This window comes from Centroberyx affinis, unplaced genomic scaffold (assembly GCF_046629955.1).
Source record: "Centroberyx affinis isolate AG114_WGS23_722 - 3 ecotype Tasmania unplaced genomic scaffold, CSIRO-AGI_Caff_v1 ptg000719l_1, whole genome shotgun sequence".
Taxonomy (NCBI): domain Eukaryota; kingdom Metazoa; phylum Chordata; class Actinopteri; order Beryciformes; family Berycidae; genus Centroberyx; species Centroberyx affinis.
This window is the reverse complement of record NW_027279336.1, coordinates 178607-201464: the sequence shown is the minus strand read 5'-3', so window position 1 is coordinate 201464 and position 22858 is coordinate 178607. Positions and strand designations below refer to the sequence as shown.

General features: G+C 41.0%; 1 protein-coding gene across 1 annotated transcript; it reads left to right on the top strand.

Annotated features, from left to right (window-relative positions):
- Positions 1-1742: 1742 nt before the first annotated feature.
- Positions 1743-11312, top strand: atad1a (ATPase family AAA domain containing 1a). Its single transcript, XM_071519661.1, has 10 exons — positions 1743-1792; positions 2714-2919; positions 3136-3234; positions 3378-3498; positions 4301-4501; positions 5086-5192; positions 5341-5430; positions 6355-6405; positions 6924-7096; positions 8227-11312. The coding sequence occupies exons 2-10, from the start codon at positions 2746-2748 to the stop codon at positions 8354-8356; spliced, it is 1146 nt and encodes a 381-aa protein (XP_071375762.1). The 5' UTR covers positions 1743-1792; positions 2714-2745; the 3' UTR covers positions 8357-11312.
- The last annotated feature ends 11546 nt before the right edge of the window (positions 11313-22858 follow it).

Sequence of the window (22858 nt, the reverse complement as noted above, 5' to 3'; positions counted from 1 at the left end):
GCTGTATCATATTTGCTTCTTCACAACCCAATTTCCCCACGGAGATCATTAACGTTTCACCATATCTTATCTTTCTCTTATTGTACTGTATCAAGATGCATCAGCCGGCATAACACCCCCCATAAAATAATAATATATTATAATATAATATATATAAATAATAACAGTGCAACTCTGCATTTAAGTGCTGAAATCCTGAAGCAGATAGGAGTCTGAATAAAAGCTGTGACAGCAATTTCAAATTTAGCTCACAATCTGTGACAATTAACAATCCCTTTGGCCCATGTGTGATAAATTGCCTGCTGGAGAACCCATTTGTTACAGCCTTATCTATCAGGCCGATGTTAAGAAGACTGAATTATCCATTATCAGACAGCATTGGAAATGAGTGAAAATCAAACACAGATTAGGGCTGGAGATTCCAGCTATCTAACAGGGTGGACTACATTTGCATCTAGCTACCCCAGGACATGCTGGGGTGTTTGGTGTCCAATCACAGAGCCTCATCGACAGATCCACCGTCTGCTCTGACAGATACTGTACTGGCTAATTCTCTAGTCTACAGGATGATAGGTGCCAATTTGGACAATTATTGGATATGACTGAAAGTAGCTCTGGGGTTAAACAGAGCCTAGTTGGATTAGGACATTTTGACACATGAGTATAGACTATCGGTAGCGTTTTGGCTCTCAGGCTGTGTATTGGGACGGGCCTACCTTAGCTTCTGGTCCTGGTCCGACCTCCAACGGTAAGTGCAGTAGACTGGCGTCACGTGGTCCCGACTCAACTGGACAGCTCAAGCCTGGATGATGGCCGAGGTTGTTTGTGGACATTCCGCTGTTCATTTAATTGCCATGAAATAGACGTGGACACTACTCTGAACTAAAACTAAACAAACGGGTACAGGAGGGACTATAGTCTCTTCAAAAGCAAACGACATTCTGTCTAAAACATTACAGCAGGACTCAAAGCCTCAAGACCATCCTGAGCCCCGTTTTCAAGATGGCCGCCAAAATTTAATTTTACTATAAGCCCATCCCACAAAGTCCGATCAGCCAATCAAGATAGCCATTACGAGATGACGAGACCGTGACACAGGGTTAAAAAAAAAAAAAAAAAAAAAAAACACATTTGAAACAGCTTTCAATATATTTTGATACATGCATATCTAGATTTTTTTTTTTAATCAAAAATATGAATGAAGCAGCTTCCTGGTGTCTCAGTTAGCTACTAGATAGATAGATAGATAGATAGATAGATAGATAGATAGATAGATAGATAGATAGATATGAATTAATTTAGGGCCTACAGGTAGGACTCATGCTAGGCTACCTACCAATTTAAATCTTCTACCCTCTTAAAATGATGTGTAATTTCAAACACATCTCTCCATCACCTTTTCAACAAAACGTGGTGAAGAAGGGTGTTGATAATGTTATGCCTATTAATTGTCAAAAAGTAACACCAGACATCCTTCCCTACTGTAATAACACATGCATCTAACGGTAAATCTATTCACCATGAGGCGCATTATTACTGGACGTACCTTATTTACCTTGTAAGATGTGATGTGGTATCTTGGGTGCTTGCTGTAGTAATGCAGATGCTGTCCGTGGTGCTGATCTGTGTGGTTAACCGTGTGCCAGCTCTGCCATCCAGTGGTTTCATGCTGAAAGAGTGGTGGGAACGAAATCAGTCCCGGAACTTTGGTGTTTGTTTCAACTCGAGTTACAATGCCGAGCGCACCTTTCATGATGGAATTTTGGTGAAAGTGCTGTTGATCCCTGTTTAAGTAAGTCAATCGTAATATTACATAAATACGCGACAGTATACTGAGTAGATGTAGTGAATGTTTTAACTATTGGTTTTAAATGGACATTTTCACGACTGGTCAACTGACAGTTACGTCAGAGCTGTTTTGTCCTGCAAGGCGATGCTAGCTAGCTTACAGCGTTGCTGCTAGTCAGCTTTCGGTTTGGCCTCATATGTCACGACAGGTCAAATGTCTAAGATAGCATCCTTACGCTAGCGTTGTTGAGCTGATTAGCCAGCTAACTTCTTGTCGTTTGCTACCTCAGACAGAAGCAGACAATGAGCAAACTGAATGACCAGCACAACCACCGGCGTGTTAGCTGCCGTTCTCTCTTGTATTGGGAGAACGTCACGCCTAACTCTATACCAAAATGCTGGCAAATAAATTCCGCCTCACTCATCTTCCAAGGTACATAACTTATAAACAACGTTAGACTTTTTACTAATCGTCTGGAGCCATTCTTCAATTCGGCATTCGTCTGATCCAACAAGCAGTACTTTATTTCAATGAAACTGCAACTTTTAGAACTGGTTCACACGGTTTGCTAGCACTGTCTACCGCCCTCCACGGTGTATTTTGGTGAAAGGAGATTGTGGGAGTAACAGGCGAACCAATTCTAAGTGGTGAATTCTAGGTGAAATTTCATTTAAATACGCACTGTTTGGTGTGTTGGATGTATGCCGAATTGAAGACTGGATCCTACCAAATCACTAAACGTGTTAAGTCATGTTCTACCAGATATATACCTTCGCCAATAAACAATTCACATTTTTTAAAAGGAGTTCGGCGTGCCGTTTGTCGCAGCCAGTATAGCCAACTTAATGGCCAACTCTGCTCTGCTCCTTGCCAGCTAGCGTTACTTCGGTCTCTCTCATCCCTCTACTCTACCTCTTTATCCAGCCAATGGACTGACACCAGCCAGCTAAGCCAAGATGCTGCTGAAAGACATTCCCCGAGAGGCCCTGATGCGCCCATTGTCCAGGAATGAAGTGGTGGGCATGCTGGTGAGGTTGACCATCTTTGGTGCAGCCACCTACTACAGCATCAAATGGGTTGTGGAAGCGATGGATCCTACCTACAAGCAGAAAAACCAAGCCAAGAAAAAGGTATACAGGGTTTTATCATATGTCTGGTATGGCATCAATAATATGAATCATAGTAGTATTCTTAGTAGTTACATAAGCTGTAGGTTCTCTGCAGTTAGTATGACATAAATGGAATGATTATAGCAGATTTTTGCTTTCACAGTAGGGTTAGTTAGACTTTGGGTTTGTCTTCAGCTGAAGTAAGTGTGTGTGTGTGTGTGTGTGTGATCTCCCCAGGCCGAACAGCTAATGAAGAGGATTGGCGTTGAGGGGGTCAAACTCACAGAGTATGAGATGAACATTGCATCTCACCTTGTTGATCCACGAGCTATGAAGGTAACTGTTGAAATCAGAGTCCATGACATAAAATGTATCAAAAAGGTGGTATGATAATTTTTCACTTTTAGTCTAAAGGCACCTTCCCATACTTGGTTGGAACTTCAACCTTAAGTGTTTAACAGGACACTTCCTTCCTGCAGGTGTCCTGGAGAGATATAGCAGGTCTGGATGAGGTCATCTATGAGCTGCAAGACACAGTCATCCTGCCCTTCCAGAAGAGACACCTTTTGGCCGGATCCAAACTCTTTCAGCCTCCTAAAGGTACCACAGCATGTCATCTTCATACAGTCATAATGGTCAAATCTATATACGCACTTATTTTAAGGTAGTAGCTAACATTAGGGAACAATACAAGATAAACTCAACATAGCAGATTTCACTGATGTGTGAATGGAGTAGATACATACCGTATACATGTCTGGCATTCATTGAAAATATGTCACAAATACCAACAATTTAAGTGAAGTGTATCAAAAACTAGAGCAAAAAAGGTGGAACTCAGTTCTTTTAAGATTGTTGGCTTTGATAAATTATACCAGAACTTGTCATGAGCCTTCTTGGCTCGTGTGTTAGCCACTTTCTTCCTCATTATTGTTGTAAAGCCATCCGATGCATTGTGGTTCCATCTAGGACTGTGTGCCAAAAAACCAGGCATCTGACAAGATTTATACACTTGGCTGCAAGACAGCAGAGAATCACTTAAAGGAGTTCTTCACTTTTCATAGAACTTTTTCACTGTTTGGCACAGAGCGCTCTACAGTGGTTCAGAATGAGTCAACCTCCAAAATTAGCTGCCTTGGGAATCCACTCTCAGCCCTGGCCTTTAAGCTTTTATCCCCTGGTCTTACACTATATAACTTTTTGAAAAGTGTGACTCAGACTCACACCCACAGATTGGGTTAGCTAGGTCATATGTGTACATACACGCATACCACATTCATATACAATAAAGTCAGTTTTATATAATATCAACCCATGGTATGTTTTTTTTTTCTATACCAAAACTAAAGAAATGAAGAAAAGCCACAAAGACTGTAATATCTGTCATATTCTGTCTTCCCAGGTGTTTTATTGTTTGGTCCTCCTGGTTGTGGTAAGACTTTGATCGCCAAGGCAACAGCCAAAGCCTCGGGCTGCCAGTTCATCAACCTGCAGGCCTCCACGCTGACAGACAAGTGGTACGGCGAATCACAGAAGCTGACCGCCGCCGTTTTCTCATTGGCTGTCAAAATCCAGCCCTGTATCATCTTCATCGATGAGATCGGTGAGTGTATCTAACAAGAAGCCTGTCAAGAGCGTTTAGGTTGTTAATGTGAGTCTGTTACTGCTTTCAAGCTAGGGTCGATACAGGCGGATATAGATATTTTGAGATTGAAGCTGCTATGTTTTGACCATTTTCATGCCAGAAATATTAAAAGGATTCCGTGTCTTCCCTCAAAGTTTAGTCTTGCCAGGGTGGGAAAACCTCTTAAACAGCATTTAGATCATCATGGGACACTAAAACTCAATTGAAATCCATACTAATGAAATTCTTGTAGGTGGGTTAGCAGATCCTTAAGGCAGAGTGAGGCAGGTTTCATTGCAGGTTTTACAGACTGACACCCTTGAAGGTATTGAGTAAAATCATATCCTCACCTCCATCATATGCCAGGATGATATGCTATTTAAGAAAACCAATACATTGGTGTACCCCCATTTCAACCCCATATGGTTAACAACCCAAAATGATTTCAGCTTAATGATTTTGGCTTGTGTGTGCAGGTGAGCCTTGCATACATGTCATCTTCTTTGTCTTTTCTCCTTGTGTCTCTTTCGACTGTTTGACTTGCCTCTCTCTCCATGTGTTAGATTCATTCCTGAGGAACCGCTCCAGCCTGGACCACGAGGCCACAGCCATGATGAAGGCCCAGTTCATGAGCCTATGGGACGGCCTAGAAACTTCCACCTCCAGCCAGGTAACATAACACGAGTTCATCATCCCACACAGACCTTTCCTGATACTGTGTATGTTTAACTCGCCTGAAGAAGTCAGTTACGCCTGAGCTACACAGGTTGTTGTATCAGTGCAGTGTATCCACGTTGTTGTGGTTGTTATCACGGTAGGTGATGGTGATGGGAGCTACAAACCGGCCCCAGGATTTGGACCCAGCCATTCTGCGCAGGATGCCCACCACATTTCACGTCGGCCTGCCAGTAAGACGTGCACACATACACCAGCAGAAACAGTTTAGATGCATATCTGTCATGCATGTGCACACATAACATACACATACACCAGAAGCATCACCTCATTTCAGGGTTCCCCTTGGGTATGTATGACATGTTTACTGTCACCTTGTTTCAAATCATTTCATGAGGGGTGCACCCCTATTCAAAATGAAATCAAATTTGAAACTGTGATCGGCTGATCTGCGATCGATGATTGAAATGCTTTCTGCTTCCACCGTACATCATGTAAAAGTGCACAGCCAGTATAAACAGTAGAATTTCAATATAGTACTGTTTAACAGATTGTTCTTTTGGCTTCATGACATTGCTGGCCAAACCACAGGGAAATAAATGATAGTTTTTACCCAAACATAGTTGCTACTTGAAAAGGTTTTCATTGAGCCAGCATTGGCTATGCTGTCTATCCAATGCACTAAACTGTTTAGTAAATTAATAACTCAATGCCAGAAATTAATGTATGTAAGCTGTGAATTTTTATTAACAGTTTATTAACAGGGAATGAATACAATTATCAAACACCCCCAAAACACTCTGTACAGAAAGTGAAATGAAATGACCAAGTCTCGCACAGAGAGACTTGGTCATTTCATTTCACTCCATGCTCCCGGCAATTCTGAAATGAAAAAGGGCACCATTCTCTAATAAGCAATAAAATACCCTGTTCAAATACTGTCAGATGGCAGTAACTGTATTCATTCACTGTCAAATAACTATGGTAGACCCATAATGTGATGGGGCAGTTGAAACAGTGCTCAGATGATCTCTGAACACCTGTCAGAATGTCTAGCAGCTGATGATTGGTGGCTGATTGATCGGTGCATCCCTAAATTTGATATGACATTTTTATACTCCATTTTCCATATAACTGCCTGTTACCTGTCTTTGCAGAACACAAGACAGAGACAGGAGATCCTGAAGCTGATCTTGGCAGGAGAAAATGTAAGACATGTTTTCTCTTTTCATCGCGGACCACAATGGAAATAATTGTTTTCTTGAATGTCTCCTGCTGCAATTCTCAGGGGCCCAAAATGTTTTTGTCATCTGTATCAAATGAAATTCGGTCACCCATGAACAGTTGTATACAGCAGTGAGTGTGCATCCCACACATGAGGCCCTGCTTGCTGTCGTCATGATACCCAGTGTTCACATTTTCAAGTCAGTCTATTTAATTTTAGTCTATTATTCAGCAGGTGCTTGTCATAATGTGGGGAAAAGGTTTTCATATTAGCACTTGAATAGGCATTGATGGCTTTCCTCATTCTTCAGCTGTTCACCAGCTTGCTGAAGGACAAATGTAGAAATTCAAAATTAAATTCAAAATGTCCCAAATATCACTTTAAATGGTAAACTCAAGTCTGTTGACAGCCAAACAAACGGAAGACTACTGACACTGACTGAACAAATCCATTCTATACATAATCGGCTCATGTTTCCATCCTCCTCTCTCCCACGCTCAGCTGAGCAACGCCATTAATCTGAAGGAGATTGCGGAGAAGACGGACGGCTACTCTGGCAGTGACCTCCGGGAGCTTTGCCGCGATGCCGCCATGTACCGAGTGCGGGACTACGTCCGCAAGGAGCAGATGAGGCAGATCGCCCAGCAGCTGCAGGACAGCCAGGAGGAGGAAAAGTACGATTCATACTGAAACACACACACAATATCATATATCCCCTGTGTCCACTGGGCCCCTATTTTTGTAGCTGCTAGTACTAAACGGATTAAGGTTGGACCAATATGAGTTTTTGAAGGCCATTATTGATATTTTTGGATTGATATTTGTGCCCATACTCAATATCTTTTGACCATTTTCATGCCAGAACATTGCAGAAAATTGGAAGCAATGAATTATTAAGTATTTTTGGTAAGGCAGTAAAGCTTCTGAAACTAAAACTCCCCACTGAAACCCTGATAATTATAATAAGTCATATTCATGCATATTTGTGTGAAGTCTGATCAAAATCCCTCATTAGAATTGGGTTAAGAGACAACCAATGTAGTATTCATTAATTATACAATAAATATGTAATCAAACAAACATCATATCCATCATATTAGTGGTGGACGACACTGACAAAATCTACATTTTATATTGTATAAAAGGCCAACCTCAGTCTAACCCTAAAACAGTTGCATATAGGAAGTGCCGGTCATGGCTTCTGCTGTTGCTAAGCGACTGCTGAAACCCCTTTTGAAGCACAGCACTCCTGCTAAAAGAAGAAATATTTTTACCTCCTAGTGTTCAGCGCTGAGCACTAAAATCATTACTAAGCCCTCAGTACTGGCAGTACCATGCAACATGAAAATATGAAGAAATTATGAAATATGACATATATACCCACCAGATTTTTCTTTATTTTTACTATTTTCCACATTTTAAAATAGTACTAAAGACATCAAAACTGTGAAACAACACAAATGGAATTATGCAAAGACCAAAAAAGTGTCAAAACTGTCTTATATTTTAGATTCTTTAAAGTAGCCGCCCTTTGCCTTGATGGAAAGGCAAAGGCTTTGGTAAGAAATTCATACATAGAATCAACTTCACTATTTATATTTGTCTAAGGAACAAACTTCAAGCATTTAAGCATAAGCCTTTAGATCAAAATGGGTGTGTCGAAACTGTATATATGAAATATGAAAGAATATGACTTACAGCACCGTGTGTAAAATAACACCAGTAGAACTTACAGAGACAAAGACATAAATCTGAGAATATAAACAATTTGACAATATACCAAAAATGCCCCCACCTCCTCCAGGCCCATGGATGAGGAGCGCTTGCGGCCGGTCACCCAGCTGGACCTGCTCTTTGGCCTGGACAAGATGAGGGAGTCCAAGCAGGCCACGGCCTCCATGGTGCCCAGCTTGTCGGAGGTCCCCCTGGACTAAACGGCCACCGGGAAGCCATTCCTCCTCCCGGACCTCCACGGTAACTTCCAGCTCGCCCTTCTTCCTCTGCGTTTGAAGCGGAGGCTCCTCCAACATGTCAGCAGTGCCCTTGGACAAACCCACAGCCGGCCATACATTATGCATTTATACAGTCACACACATTCACAACCCGAGAGCTGCCCAGTACATCTGCACTCTCCTCCTGTTGGCCACTGACCAGTTGACAGTTCAGTGCCTTGCTCAAGGGCACCGTGACGGTACTTGGAGAAAACGTTTCTCACTCACTTTCCCCGTCCAGGGATTCAAAGTACTGCAGTTACCCCACTGTATGATTACATACACCCTCCCTCCTCCACTCACACACACACACACACACATGACCCAGGACCAGAGGGGAGGAGTCAGTGCTTCATGTCCGACTCCTCTGTGTCATTGCTTTCATCTCAGAACACTGTAATCCTTTGAGTTTGGCTGCTGCGTTCCCAAATCAAGGATCATGCCTGTAATTTAGCCACTCATGAAGACTGAACTGATCCAACATGTTGTGTGGACATGGGTGTACACCACAAGCACATCCACTCACACAAACTCTTTATTAAATTTTGCTTGTTATCGCTTTAGAGGTTTTGGTCTTCCTCTGTGCTTAAGGCGTCTTGTGTTTGTCCCAGATGGTCGAACAGCAAAGGCCTCAGTTACATTTGTCTTTTCAATGTGATTTTAGTACATTGAAGTTGAATCATTCAAAAACTATATTTCCCCTCCATCTCTTAGTCGTTGTCTCACGCTGAACTAGCTCAGATGAAAAATGGCAGTAAAATTTACTTTCTCCAGGTGGATGTATTCTCAGTACTTTGATTTTATTGAGCAAACGGATGGCAAGAACATTGGATGTCAACACTGTTTGGTCACCGTGATGATTCACACAGAAGCTCACAGGCAAGACCACTGACTTATCCTGATTGTTTTGGGGGGTTTTTTTAAGGGAAGAGAGGATGCAGTCGCCAATTGTGAGGGCGTAACAGAAAACTGCAATAATGTAACAAGTACTGTAATGAATTATTGTTCCCAGGGAGTACAATGTAAGATCATATTACGTAGCACTAAATTAAATGTATGAATAAAGGGTAATATATTACTTTTTTGAGTAACTAGCTCAACACTGGTGTGGACGCAGTGAAGTCACAAAGTGCATATGAGTAGTATTAAGACGTGGAGAGGAAGAGAAGGAAAAAGTCACATGTGAAGCATTGCTGCCATTGCCCAACACCTCAGTTACACTTGTTATTTCAATACGGTTTTGTGATCAGTTCATACAAATCTAATGTTCATCATCTCTTTTCAGTGCTTGTACTGTATGTACATTATGGCAGGATTGTGTCAGTGTTAGGTAGACGACTTATCACAGTGCAAGCTTGAGCACCTCCAAATGGGGCCTTGAAGGTCCAATAGCAACGCAGCCAATATCCAGTTATTGTTCAGAACTGTCAGTTATTGCGTCAAGATATAAGCAGATGAAAAAGCAAACATTCAAGTGTTGAGAGGAAATAGGAACCACGGCTTTTATGACCTGGAACACTGAGTTTTAATGTTCATTTTAGTATGTATGCCTAAGCTAGGGGCAACAATAAAGAATGTTACTCTATAATGTTATCATTTGCCATATCATATCAATTTCTCACCACAAAAAGAATTGTTACTGTTGTATTTGCACTGTCAATCTTCTCAGCTGTGAGAAGCTGTATCATAGGTGTCTAGCTGTATGCATGTCTGTGATTGTGAAAGCAAAATGTGTGTTTTAATGTTGTGACAATAAGGCCAAGACTTGGGATTGCGGTGGGGGGTTGTCAAATGTGTCGGTCATCAGTGCATTTAATGCTGCTTTCTAACACAGTCGAGTGGCTCTGCACTTGTGTCTGAGCAGTTTTTTCCACAAATGAGTTTGTATATAGTGTAAACGTTATTGTGCCATTACCATTACTGGTGAATCCCCTTTGTTTTACTTTGAATGTTTTCATGATAAACCTTTCACATGATGCTCCATGCATCAACCAACTTAAATGGCCAGGGGCGGTCATTGCTGCAACACGTATTGGCTTTCTGTGCCACTTTGGTCTGTCTCTATGGAAACTAAGGCTACATTTTCCGAATCCTATCAAGCAACAGTCTGTGAGATCGGGGCTGTTTTAACACACTTTCTGCCCTTCCTTCTGTATAGAAAGCCTCTTATTATTTGCCATATGGCCACAACATGTTTGTGGATCTGTCACTGGGTCCCGTACAGACCACACTCCCACACAGATTGAGCAAGCCGGGGCGACTTTGTCTGCTTGTAATGACTAATTATCAAGAGTGACCACAAGGTGGCACTGTAGCTCCACGGCACTGTTATTGAGGCAGATGTTATTGGCTCAGATATGGACTTCTCAAATCTAGATCAGTGTTATAGCAGCAGGAACGTGGTTTATGCACATCCAGAATTCTGAACTGTTTAATACAAAAAAGAGACAATGAAATAGAAAATAGATTCCTGCATACTGGATTGTTGCCTCCTTATTGGTTTAGTCAGCAACGGTTAAGTCGTCATTGGTATTCACTAGAATACCTCAGGTGATGGTGAGGTCAAATAAATAAACCAATAATGATGCATCATCGCAGTTTGCAGGTGTCTGTTCTCTTTCATTGAGTCAAATAACAGCCCTGTAAACGCTCTCCTGCAGTGCAGTGACAACATCATCAAGCTCATTCATCAGCTATGTGGCAGAGGTCGTGTAAAGGCTCGGGCACACACACACACACACACACACAGGTGCAGTTGGGTTATTCAATGAGAAGTGTTCAAGTTCTTGGCTGTCACCGCATCTTTCTTCAGCTGTGTCTATGTATTGAATATGGAATGTTGAATATGTAAAGTATATTTATTTGAGGTTACACAGAAGAAAAATAAAGATTTTTTTTTTCTGCCAGCAAAAATTGCATCTCATGCGCATTTCAGCACGTTTTTCAATGTGTGTCTCTGTCATTCTCAATTTAGATTTTTATTTCCTTCATATTAACTGTATAAAACACAGATTAATCTTATCTTCTGTTTAACAATATACTAATTTTACCTATTGCTATATGTACCAGAGTGGTAATTTTACCAATACCAACTTTCTAACCTGAATGAGGCTAATAATATGTTACTTGTGATTTTCTTTTTTTGTGTTCTATATGTGGATCTCAGAAAGAGTAGCTGTGGGAGTCAGCTAGTGGAATGGGAGTGTGAAGTCCCTGGCTGTTGCAGGCAGATCCTGCACCCTTTAGGCATGCATTAATAAGCCACTGTTGGCCACAATCAAACTCTTCCTCTTTCTACTCTGTTGCTATTTGTAGCTCTTGCATTTTGCTGCTATCTGCCAAAAGCTTTGCATCTCCAAAAAAAAAAAAAAAGAAAACTATTTTGAAATTATATCCAGAGTTTTCGCATGGACTTTTGCCCATGTGCTCTAAGGTCATGTAATCTGAATCACCCACTCATAAGAACTATGTTAAAAAAAAACACCTTACAGGAATTACAAGGGTCTCATGTGACAGCAGCAATTTGATAATGGCAATGGCTCCTCCTCTGGTTTAAGCCTCCTGTGGCCACCATCCAAAATCAGACTATATTGCTCACCAGGGCCTAATCTCTGCTGCATTAGTTATCAGTCTGCAGCAAATCCATATCCGACTGCTCTGACCCCGTCCAGCATCTCATTCATCCCCACGGGTTTTATTTCATTATTTTATTTTACTATATTTATTCAGGGAGGGGTTTTATGGAACACACATGCTCTTGTGTATTTTTTGATAGCACCGCCCCGCTGCAGAGCCATTACGATTACGCACATTCACAGGAGGGGACTATCCTGTCTGACCACAGCCTTGTGTCACAGAGCAGCTCCACTGTAATAACTGGGTGAGAAGCGAAGTGGCGTGATGGCAGCTGCAGAGGGAGGAGAGAGAAGCAGTCATTTGTTCCCAAGGATAGGCCCGCTTCTCCAAACATTAGGCTTGACCTTTGTCCATGCTAACTCCATGCAAGGAGAAACATCTCTCTCTTATATACTAATGATGTAATGCTGTAGTGTTTACCCATAGGTCATTCCAAGCTCTGTTCCCATCCATCTCATAGAAGTCCCGAAGAAGACTTTCTCTGAATTCCATATGGGGTTTGATTTGGGATTTCCCCCCTGATGTCAGATGTGTGTGGGGAAAGACGGCGTGCAACCCGGAGTGTGTTTGCTCTGCCTTGAGAGACGCCAGTAAATGCAGATAAATGTTGTTGCCTGCAGCGTGGACAGATGGCAAGGTGATATTTACAACGCCGACTTTAATGAGGCGAGTCTGGAGTGTTTTCCTCCCGACACGCGGTCCTGCCGGGGGGCCGCGTGTCTGATCTTTGACTCGGACTCATTGATTAGTTATGCATAAAGCCATTGATGAGTTATTCATGGAGAGGGAGTCAAGGCGAAAGTCTCCATCCCGGCTCTTTTCAATTAGAGGACTTCTCTCGGTCGATAAACATGATGGAAAAGTCATCCGGCGCGGCGCTTTCGACTTCGACTTGGACCCCCCCCCCCTCCGTACCCCCCACCCCCCCTGCAGCACAGCTGGCTGGAGATGTCAAAGACATCCTGTGGAGAGAGGAGCAGATAGATTCACTTTTGTCTGGCCATGGTCTGTCAGTGCAGCAGCTCTCAGCACTGGTCTGGCGGTCTCAGCCTTTTCTTGTATCAGATTTGAGTGGTGGAGAGAATCTATAATGGCCCTCGCTCCACTCTGTGACAGTCCTCTGAAGGCTTCGGTGCCATCAGACATGATCGACCGAACCCAGAGAAATCAACAGCAGCTGTTATCCCTGCCACTCTCCTCAGCAGGATATCCTGTTGGTTTAACCACCCGTCGAAGCGCAGGGTTTTATGGCTGCAGCAGATAACTCACAAAGCCATATTGCATAACCATATGAACCGCTGAGCAGCTCCGCTGGAGCAAATAGGATTCAAGGAGTCTTAGAAAGTAGTTGTTGAGGGAGGGGAGAGCCTTAATCGTTTTTCCTGAGCAGATTTTCCTAGCTGGGATGTTTTTTTTAGATTGTTGCTTTGTTGGATAGTCACAGTGAAGAGAGACAGGAAAGATATGGGAGAGAGAGAGAGAGAGAGAGAGAAGACATGCAACAAGGGTCCTGGGCCAGATTTGATTCCAGGACATCACGGGTACATGAGCCACCAGGACGCCTCAAGATGGGGTTTTGAACTGGCAACATCTTAGTCACAAACCAACTTGTTTAACTTTTAAGCTCTTGTTATCCTCATGAAAAATCAGCTTTTTTAAATGTATATTTTGATATACATCCTACTGGAGGCTCACAATGCATCTTCTGCTTCAACCATTCTGTATGCCATGGACCCCACATACAATGTCAATGAATGAATACACTACTCATACCGCTCTTTTGAAAGGTTTAACATCTTATATATCAATTTTTAGAAAAAATCATTACTTAGACTTCATCATTCAACAGTGCAAAATACAGGTGATTCCATCTCCAATAGTGCCAGCATTTATTTGCTTGACAAAGGTCTTAAAATCACTCAGAACCTAAATGTTTTTTTTACTTTCATGTCAGAAATAAGTTTGTTAAAGTCTGTTATGTTTTTCGAATGACAGGTACCTGATTTGGGGGTGAAACACAGTATGTATTCATTCATTTACATTCAATTATATGGTAGCATGGCCAGTATACAGTATGGTTGCAGCTGTAGAGAGAGTTTTTTTAGCGTGACCACCATGCACTTTGAAGTTTAGACCATGTAATGCTGTAAAACAACATGAGAGGAGACCATGTAATCATGTAAAAAAACATGAAAATCAAAGCTGGAGTATGAGTGTATGAGAGCAGTTATGTTTCCCACCCACATGTAGAGATCCTGCCTCCACAGGGAGTCTAGGGGTTCAAATCTGGGATGTTGACTACGAGGCAGCCTGTCTCTGCTGGATGTAGAGGTCTTGCCATTGCTGTTTAACTGGTTGCTAATTGCAGCTTTACTTGCTCAGTCTCCTGCACAGCTGGCTCTGCAAGGAACACTGATGATGCGTGTGTTGCCTTTTTTCCTATTGGTTTGAGCGCTGCTATCATGGCCAGGGTCAAGCCACGGTGACGATGAGGAGTCTCATCACTCACCCCTGACTGGAAGTTATAAAGCGGTCACAGCGGAAGGTGCAAACATTGTAAATTACATATACATGGTAAAAATGCCATCACAAATCAACTGCTTTGTGTAATCATTGGAGATTTTATGATCCGTGGGGGTTTGGTTGAAGCTCTACAAAAATGCCTTGTGTTTTTTTAAATGATTTAAATGAAGATGGGTAGACACTTGTACACAGTCATGTAGTGGAAAATAAACTTTGAACTCCAGTTGGTGATCATGATAAGGCCAAAGAACATCCAATATAAATAAAGGCCAATACATTTTTCAATATTTTTCAATATTTTTTCTAGTTAAAAGACCATATCTTCCTGTAATCGTCAGTTGGATGCTACTCACTTTGATGTATATTATGAATTTATATATTAAAGATTCATGTCAGCCTAAAAAAAGTGGGCAAACTGAGTTTGGGTGTACGCTCCATCCCCACTTGTAAATGAAAAGCAGGCTTTTTAACAACTTTCAAATAACACTAAAAAACAACTAAAAAATGGACCTCTACAGTATTTTACTGCAATGTTTACCAGCAATACAAGTGAAACATTCAGAATCAAGTCAAAATAGTAACATTCTCAGTTCAACATGATGAATATCAGTTGAAAGTCAAGTCAAAATATTAAAAAAATTATATTCAGTGAGAGTTATAGGAATTTCAGAAAGTTTTCCTGTCTCTGCCTCAAGCAAACAGTCCACCCCCATTAGTGGGCTGCATGGCTCAGTCCACAATATGGGAATTGTAACTATCTTTCTGTAACTTCCATCAGTTTGCTACTACTTGCATAGATATATAATATGAACTTCATATATTTAAAGGTCCCATATTCTACATTTTCCAGTGTTTTATTTCATGTCTTGAGGTCCATTAAAAGCTGTGTGTGTGGTGTCATGTACCAAAAACACTCAATCCATTTTTACACGTTCATTTTCCAGCATCTCTCTGAGCCTTACCAAGAACATGCTGTTTCTGTTGCTGTGTCTTTAAGGCTCATTAATATTAACGACCCCTCTGTTCTGATTGGCTAACCGTTTCGAGAGTGAAACGTGCAAAACAGGCAGCGACAGGTAGGGAAAACTCTCTGGTAAAATACGATGACAACCGCTCAACCGCTTTGAAAAAAACACTTTGTTAGTCTATTTTTTCTTACAAAAATGATAATGAGCGAACCTTTGTGATGCCACAAAGTTACGGAAGTCCAAACGACTCGTTTAGTTGGCGACCGTGCGTTTTGATACTTTCACCATGTTTAGATAGACCATCCAACTCCTTTATAATCAAAGAGGCAAGGGGAATCCTGTTTTCCACGTGGGACCTTTAAGATTTTTGTTAGCTTTAAAAGGTAAACCTTCAGGCAACACTGAAACTAAAAATGGACGTCTACAGGAATACAGGTGTAAGTTCAAAATCATTTCAAAACAGTAATGCTCTCAGTTGAATATAATGAATGTCAACTGAAAGTAAAGTCAGCAAAGTATTAAAACTTGGTAATCACACTATGTATTGCACCTGAGTCATGGGATCGAATCCTGCGTAGGAAATGCACGTCATCCCCATCTTTCCTCTCTCTTTCAGCTGTGAACTATCAAATAAAGTAAGTCTTTGAAAAAAACAGTGTTCAATACCACATTCTCCTCTGCCTCAAGCAAGAGGTCCAACCTCCTTTGTGGACTGTTTGTGTCATCTCCGAATCTAATGGAACGGGTTCAGTTCTGGGAATTAGACTGTGGCTTTGCACAAGTAAAGCCACTGTTGCTCGAGGTACACCGGGTTACCGATTTGTTTGAATATTTCCATTTTTTTCCCCCGCTTTTGTCATACAAGAGTTACAATGTAACAAGTGCTATTTAGACTATTTTGAGTTTTTACAACCCAGCTTTTTCCATCTGGCTTTTCTTCGGAAGGCCGGGGGTTGCAGGAGAGGCTGCTCCATTAGCGGAAGTAATTGGGAGAGTGCCATGGCCGCGGCGCAGCAGATAAAAGGTGATCAGAAGGTGTGCGGCTGTCGGCGGAGGTGTTAAGAGACGGGTCGGCTGTGGGGTCAAAGGTCGGCTGTTACTGAGCAGCCCTCCTTTTGGGCTGAGAGCTCTCCTAAAAATCAGAGGCACAGCTCGCATTTTGCATGAGCGAGTCGAGTGAGATTGTTCGGGGAGTGGAGGGGGGGGTATTCTGTGTGTGTATGTGTGTGTGTGTGTGTGTGTGTGTGTGTGCGCGCATACACCCAAACAAAAGAGTGTATCTGTGTTTTTTTACAGAGCACAGTTGGGTAACCTTCTCTATCTCCCTCCGAGAATATTTCCTTCCTTCCTTCCGTGCTTCCTTCCTCCCTGCTTCCTCTTTCTGATGCAGAAGAAAAGAAACGTCAGAATGGCACCCGCCGCCTCCGATCAGAATGTCTGGCGGGCTCGGCGCATCTTGGCCGATTCCCGTGCTCCTGAGTCACGGCGAAAAAGGCGGGCGGGGAGCGGCGCTAGCTACGCTAACAAAAAGGGAGGACAAAAGCACAGCACCCACCGAGGAGAGCGGAGATGGGATAATGATCGCTAATTAATCATGCACCGGGGTCACGCGGCTCATCTCTCCGCCGCCGACACTGGAACAGGAGGGGATGACTCACTTCCCGCTGAAGGCTGCAGATAGGAGGCAGCTGAATGCCCTGAGACACGGGCGATCTCAGCGAGGCGCCTTTTATTAGCCCGAGCCGATGATGCAAATGCGTGAGCTGCCGTGAGGGGGAAAGAGGTTAGTTATGCCTGTCCAATTAGAGATGGGTCAGCTAATGTACATGTAGGGCCTATACTTGACGTAGTGTCTCTTCTTCAATTACCTGTTTATCTATCACAGACGTCCTCTGTAAGCAGTAAAGACATCAACCACAAAGCGAAGTAACTCAGTCCCACGTGATCAAGGGTGGAACTAACAAATTACTTTCATTACTGCAATTGAGTATCTTTTTTGTTCACTTGAGTATTTTTTGAAGTCAGTGGTTTTACCTTTACTTAAGTATGTTTGACCGAAGCATTTTCAGTCGCATCCCTTACAGAGGACAAATTTTGTAGGCTGTCCATTAGCATTTTAACAGAAACTGGCTAATTGTAAATTACAACTGCATTAAACCTGCACAAGCATATGGAGTAAATGTTTAGTCAGCTTACAGGAACATTAAATGCTCAAATCCATGATAGTAGCTTAGCTAACATTAGCAAAAAAGCTACCTATCTAGCTGTTAGCCTGGTCGTTGTCTAGTTTGCTAGCCTTGCTAGCTAGTTAGATAGCAAAAGAAACATCATTGTAGATCATGGGGATAGACATTTAAATTTTTGGTAAACATTTAAATTACAGGCAATTAATTATGCATTAATGACTGGAAATAACTAAGTAGGCTAGTATCCAAGTAAAATGGATGTAATAACTACATAGCTTCAGAATAACTGGTTACTGAGTAATACACAAGTAAAACAAAAAGATGTTTTCACCAGTAATTGTATTAGATAAGTGGAACTACTGCACACTTTTGAAAACTAAGAAATGTTCTGGAGACAAAGGATAAACTAGTTGAAAAGGAAGAAAGATTTTGCACTGTCTTCCACAGAGGAGAGGTCATTACAGAAAGTGACTGCACCTGTGCAGATTAGATTTTCATTAGGTTTTCATTTGTTATGTAGAATACAATACATACAACAATACATTAGGCTACATATTTTAGAAGCCATGCCAATGCTAACAATGTACAATATTCACATGTGTATACATAGTTAAACATACTGCATGGCGATTCCTTATGAATCGCCATGCAAATTTGAAGAGTGCTGAAAACTGCAATTCATAGGGGCTGGATACCAGGCTAGGGTTTCTGTTGTTTTCTGTTGTTAACTGTGTAGAGTTAGCATGGAGTATGTTTGTATTCATATGTGAATACTGTGTATTGTCAGTATCGGCATGTCTTTTCTTAAATATATAATGTATTATTGTATGTATTCTACGTTGCAAACAAAAACCTAACGAAAAACATTGTTTCTGCACAGGTGCAGTCACTTGCTGTAATGAATGTCCCTTCCCTCTGTGGAAGAGAACTCTGTCTTGTAGCAATTTTGTCAATAAGTGTGAAATTTGCAATGGAGACAGTGTGCAGAATCTGTCTTCCTTTTTGAAACTAGTTCATCCTTCACCTCCAGCACCTTTCTTTCAAAAATGTTTCAGTTTCAAAAGTGTCTAGCAGTACCACTTATCTAATACAATTACTAGTAAAAGTAAAAAAAAATCTCTTTTTTACTTGTGTATTACTTAATTACCAGTCATTCTAACTGGTTATTACATCTATTTTCCTTGGATATTACTTAGTTATTTCCAGTCATTATTGCGTAATTAATGGCCTGTAATTTAATGAGTCTTTTTTTTTATCACTGATTGAATAAGGACATGAATTTTAGAATCTTATTTTTATAAAGCTCAACATAGTCGATAACATGTCAATATTACATATTGAACTCTTGTTTTTAAATCACTGAATAACTTACTGAATAAATCTTAAATTAGGCACTTTTATTTAAAAAGATTTTACATATTTAAGTTTCATTTTGAATTTCTTAACCTTGAACTTAACATGAGAAAGTTCTCATCTCTAAACAGGTGTCGACTTACCGTGTGCGTGTCACAGAGCTTTGACTTCAATGCACAGTATTGAAATGTATAAACTGGCAGAAAAGCTTTGAGTAATGACAAGAAGTTGGAATCGACCTTCACCCGCTTCAGGCTGGAGTCCAAGCACATTTTTCTCAATGAGGCCCTCAGTCCATGGCATGAGGATAAGCTGCCTGGGGGGAAGCACTGTCACACATCATGCATATCAAAACTGTTTTCCATTCAAAGGTGCAGTTGATTACATTCTCGTGCTGATGTTTAATCGGATGAGAGCTAATGTGCTCAATAAGGGGATTTCTAGAATGACTTCAAGTGGGCCGGCTCGCTGATGAATATTCACACAGGCACTTGAAAGGGATTTCAGAGGAAGGGGCCGTGAACGCAGCTCCAGTTGTTTATGACATCGGTTGTTGAATATGTATTCTCCGTCATTAGCAAATGTTTGCAATTATAGAGCTGTGATGTAAATTGTGGAAAATTTTCATATCATTTTCATTTTTTTTTTTATATATGCATTATTCATACTCACTGTATTATTAGTTGCCAGGTGCACTTCAGGTCATTGCTGGAAATTTGAAGATTGAGTAAATAAAACTTACTTGACTAAGTTAAAAATGATTAAAATTATACAGTAATTATACAATAATTATACAATAATTAACATTATTATTATTATTCATTTATTATTATTATTATTTATTTATTTTATACCTACTTTTGAAACACTCTGTACACTGCATCTTAAACTCAAGGTATATCCTTACTGTATGTTTGCATTAATACTATTTCTATTTTTTCTTGTTTGCAATTGCTATATATTTATTTGAGTGCTATCTGCCATATCTTCTGAAAGAACTAGAATTTTTCTCACTCATTCCCTCAAGCCATTCACATACATCCTCCTCTTAGGTCTGTAGCCTATTAGCCTAATGTTAGGGTCAATCAGTGTTAATTAGTAGAGACAAACATTTTTGATGAATTACACATGAAATTGCCACAATGGACAGACTATCCAACAACAGATTTACAATGTCATGTCTAGGCTTCTTGGACAGTTCAGTCAGGATATGTGAACATGAACAAGTCTCTCCCAAGGCTAGCAGCAGGAGAGGAGAGGTTTTGTGGATGATGTAATCAGGAAACAACTCCTAGAGCTGCTTTGTTGAAAGTAAAAGCCAGCTGTAGCAGTCTTATCACTGTTAAATTCATGTACTATCAAAACAGAGGTTTGTGGTTACTGAAAAATAACTCTGCTTTGCATTGGGGCATTCTTATTTGTATTTGTATTCATATTTGTATTCAGATAAATCCGGAGGTGGGCAGAGTTTAAACTGTGGGTGGGAATTAGACTAGACTATTAGCTCAGAAGCGTTAAAAATACCCCAAATTCTTGTTGTCATTGCTATTGTTGAGATATTAAACCATTAAAGTTATGGTTTTACAGTGACCTCAATAATAATGAAGTATGAAAGCAGCAATCTGGATGTTATGTATGTTTTATGCAAGCATGTGTGCTCCTGTTTCTGATCTAAATTGTGACCTTTTTTTATGGTACGTTTTAGTATTTTTCTTTTTCTGTGCTGTTTTTGTATGTTTTATTGTGTAACCCCTGCTGCCATTTCTTGGCCAGGTCTCCCTTGGAAAAGAGATTTTGAATCTCACTCGGACTTCCTGGTAAAATAAAGGCTAAATAAATAAATGTATCCATAAACATAGGCTTTTCTAAGCACAGCCATAAACCATAGTCATAAACAATTAGAAACAGGGACAAATTCTCCACCCTGAATTGACTGTATGCTATTAAGAACTGCAAGAACACTGAGGGAGACTAAACAGTCAATTATCAACACCTTCATTATGAACTGCCTCATGCTATGAACTGAACACCCTCCCCACCCTCCTGTGCTCCCACTCAGATTTCTCTAAGTTGTGTTTTGTGAAGATCTGTAGTGTGGAGCGATGGCAAGACACAACCCACAACCCAACTTCCCCTCACAAAGTCTATCAGCAGAAGCAAACAGAAAGTCTCTCTCTCTCTCTCTCTCTCTCCCTCCTCTGTGTGTGTAGCAGGCACTTGCAGATTGACCGGAGAAAAGGAACAAACTCTGCTTCTTTCTCTTCTGAGTTCAATGAGAGAAACCATTCGAGTTACATTCACTTGAATGAATATGTTTTCTTTGCGATTATAGGCATACTGAATAACACTGAAAAGATTCAGAAGGGAAAAAAATATTAGGGTCAAACGCATTATTTGTGCTTTGCCGAATATGGTATTCAGATTCAGGAACCTCCCTACTAACTACCCAGTTCTTCTTCAATTTATTCCAAATAAATCGCTGTTGCTGCTGCCAGAAATGTAAAACGCATCACTTCCTGCAGAGGATTCTTCCCAGAAAAGACCGCTCAGCCACCAGGTGTTTAGGACAGAAAATTGGAAAAGCTTTCATTAACTGGCTATAGGTTGGATCATTATTGTGTTATATCTATAGTATTCTGTTACATCACCACATGGCCATCTTGGTAGGAAAATAACAGGTGATTGTAATAAATCAACAGGTGATTATAATCAAATGACAGCCACAGCCAGTGAGCTGTGTGCATTGTAAAGCACACAGTACTTTAAACTCCATGCCCTGAAATGTTTTGAAGACAGAAGACTGTCAGATGTAAACCAGGGTAACATATAGGTGTCCCACAAAATTCTGCATCCCATAAGAATGTTCCCCCCTGGCGCTGCTGCACTTTTTTCCCCAACACCACTGACAAACACACATCAAGACGATTTCTTATGTAAGTAGTCTACATTAGAGTGCATTAACATTTCGATTTTTTTTTATGTTATTAGGTTGCCTAGGCACAAAAAGGTATTTAATAGGTGAGAAATATGCACAGTTGCCTATGTTGTGAAAAGGTCCATGCTTTGCCTCTCCAACGGGAACCTGTCCTTTGAAGTAACTTAATCACTTTGCGGGCGAAAACGTCTTCTCGCCACATTAGAATTAATCATGCTCTTTGCTGAAGTGGCACTTTGTGGAAAGCTGAGCTGAGGGCCGCAAAGCAAATGAAAACCAAAGCTCTCCTCAACGAGATTTGGGCCAAGCAGTCACATTTTGGATTCCCATGTAGGCGACGAGCGGAGAGCACAAGGCACTGACAATTAATTTCCCGTCTGTACTTCAGCGCCTGTGAAATTATAGTATCCTGATCCTTTTAACCCCTTGTATGAGGATTAAGGAAGCAAATCAGTGATATATTTTAGAGATGTTATGGCTGTTGAGCAGCAGAAATGACTGCGGTTTTCCCTACGATTTCATTTCCTGCATTAAGTCTATTTTGGTTTATTTTATTCATTTATGCATTTTGGTCTTGGTATTCAATTTTCCTCCTTGTTGAGTTCCGAGTTTCAGTTTTTCTATATCTTTCCATCACAATCTGTATTATTTCGCTCCTTTGCCCGTGTTTAATTATTTTCATAGCCAGGTGCACATAAATAAACTGATGTGAAAAGTGAAAATCGAGCTGCCATAGATCTCCGAGATGCTTCCCCTGGGGCGGAGTGTCAGGGGAGAGGTACTGATTTAGCCTCTCATTGATCTGTCCCTGTGGGAGCCAGCCGCAACATCCTGACATTGTGCT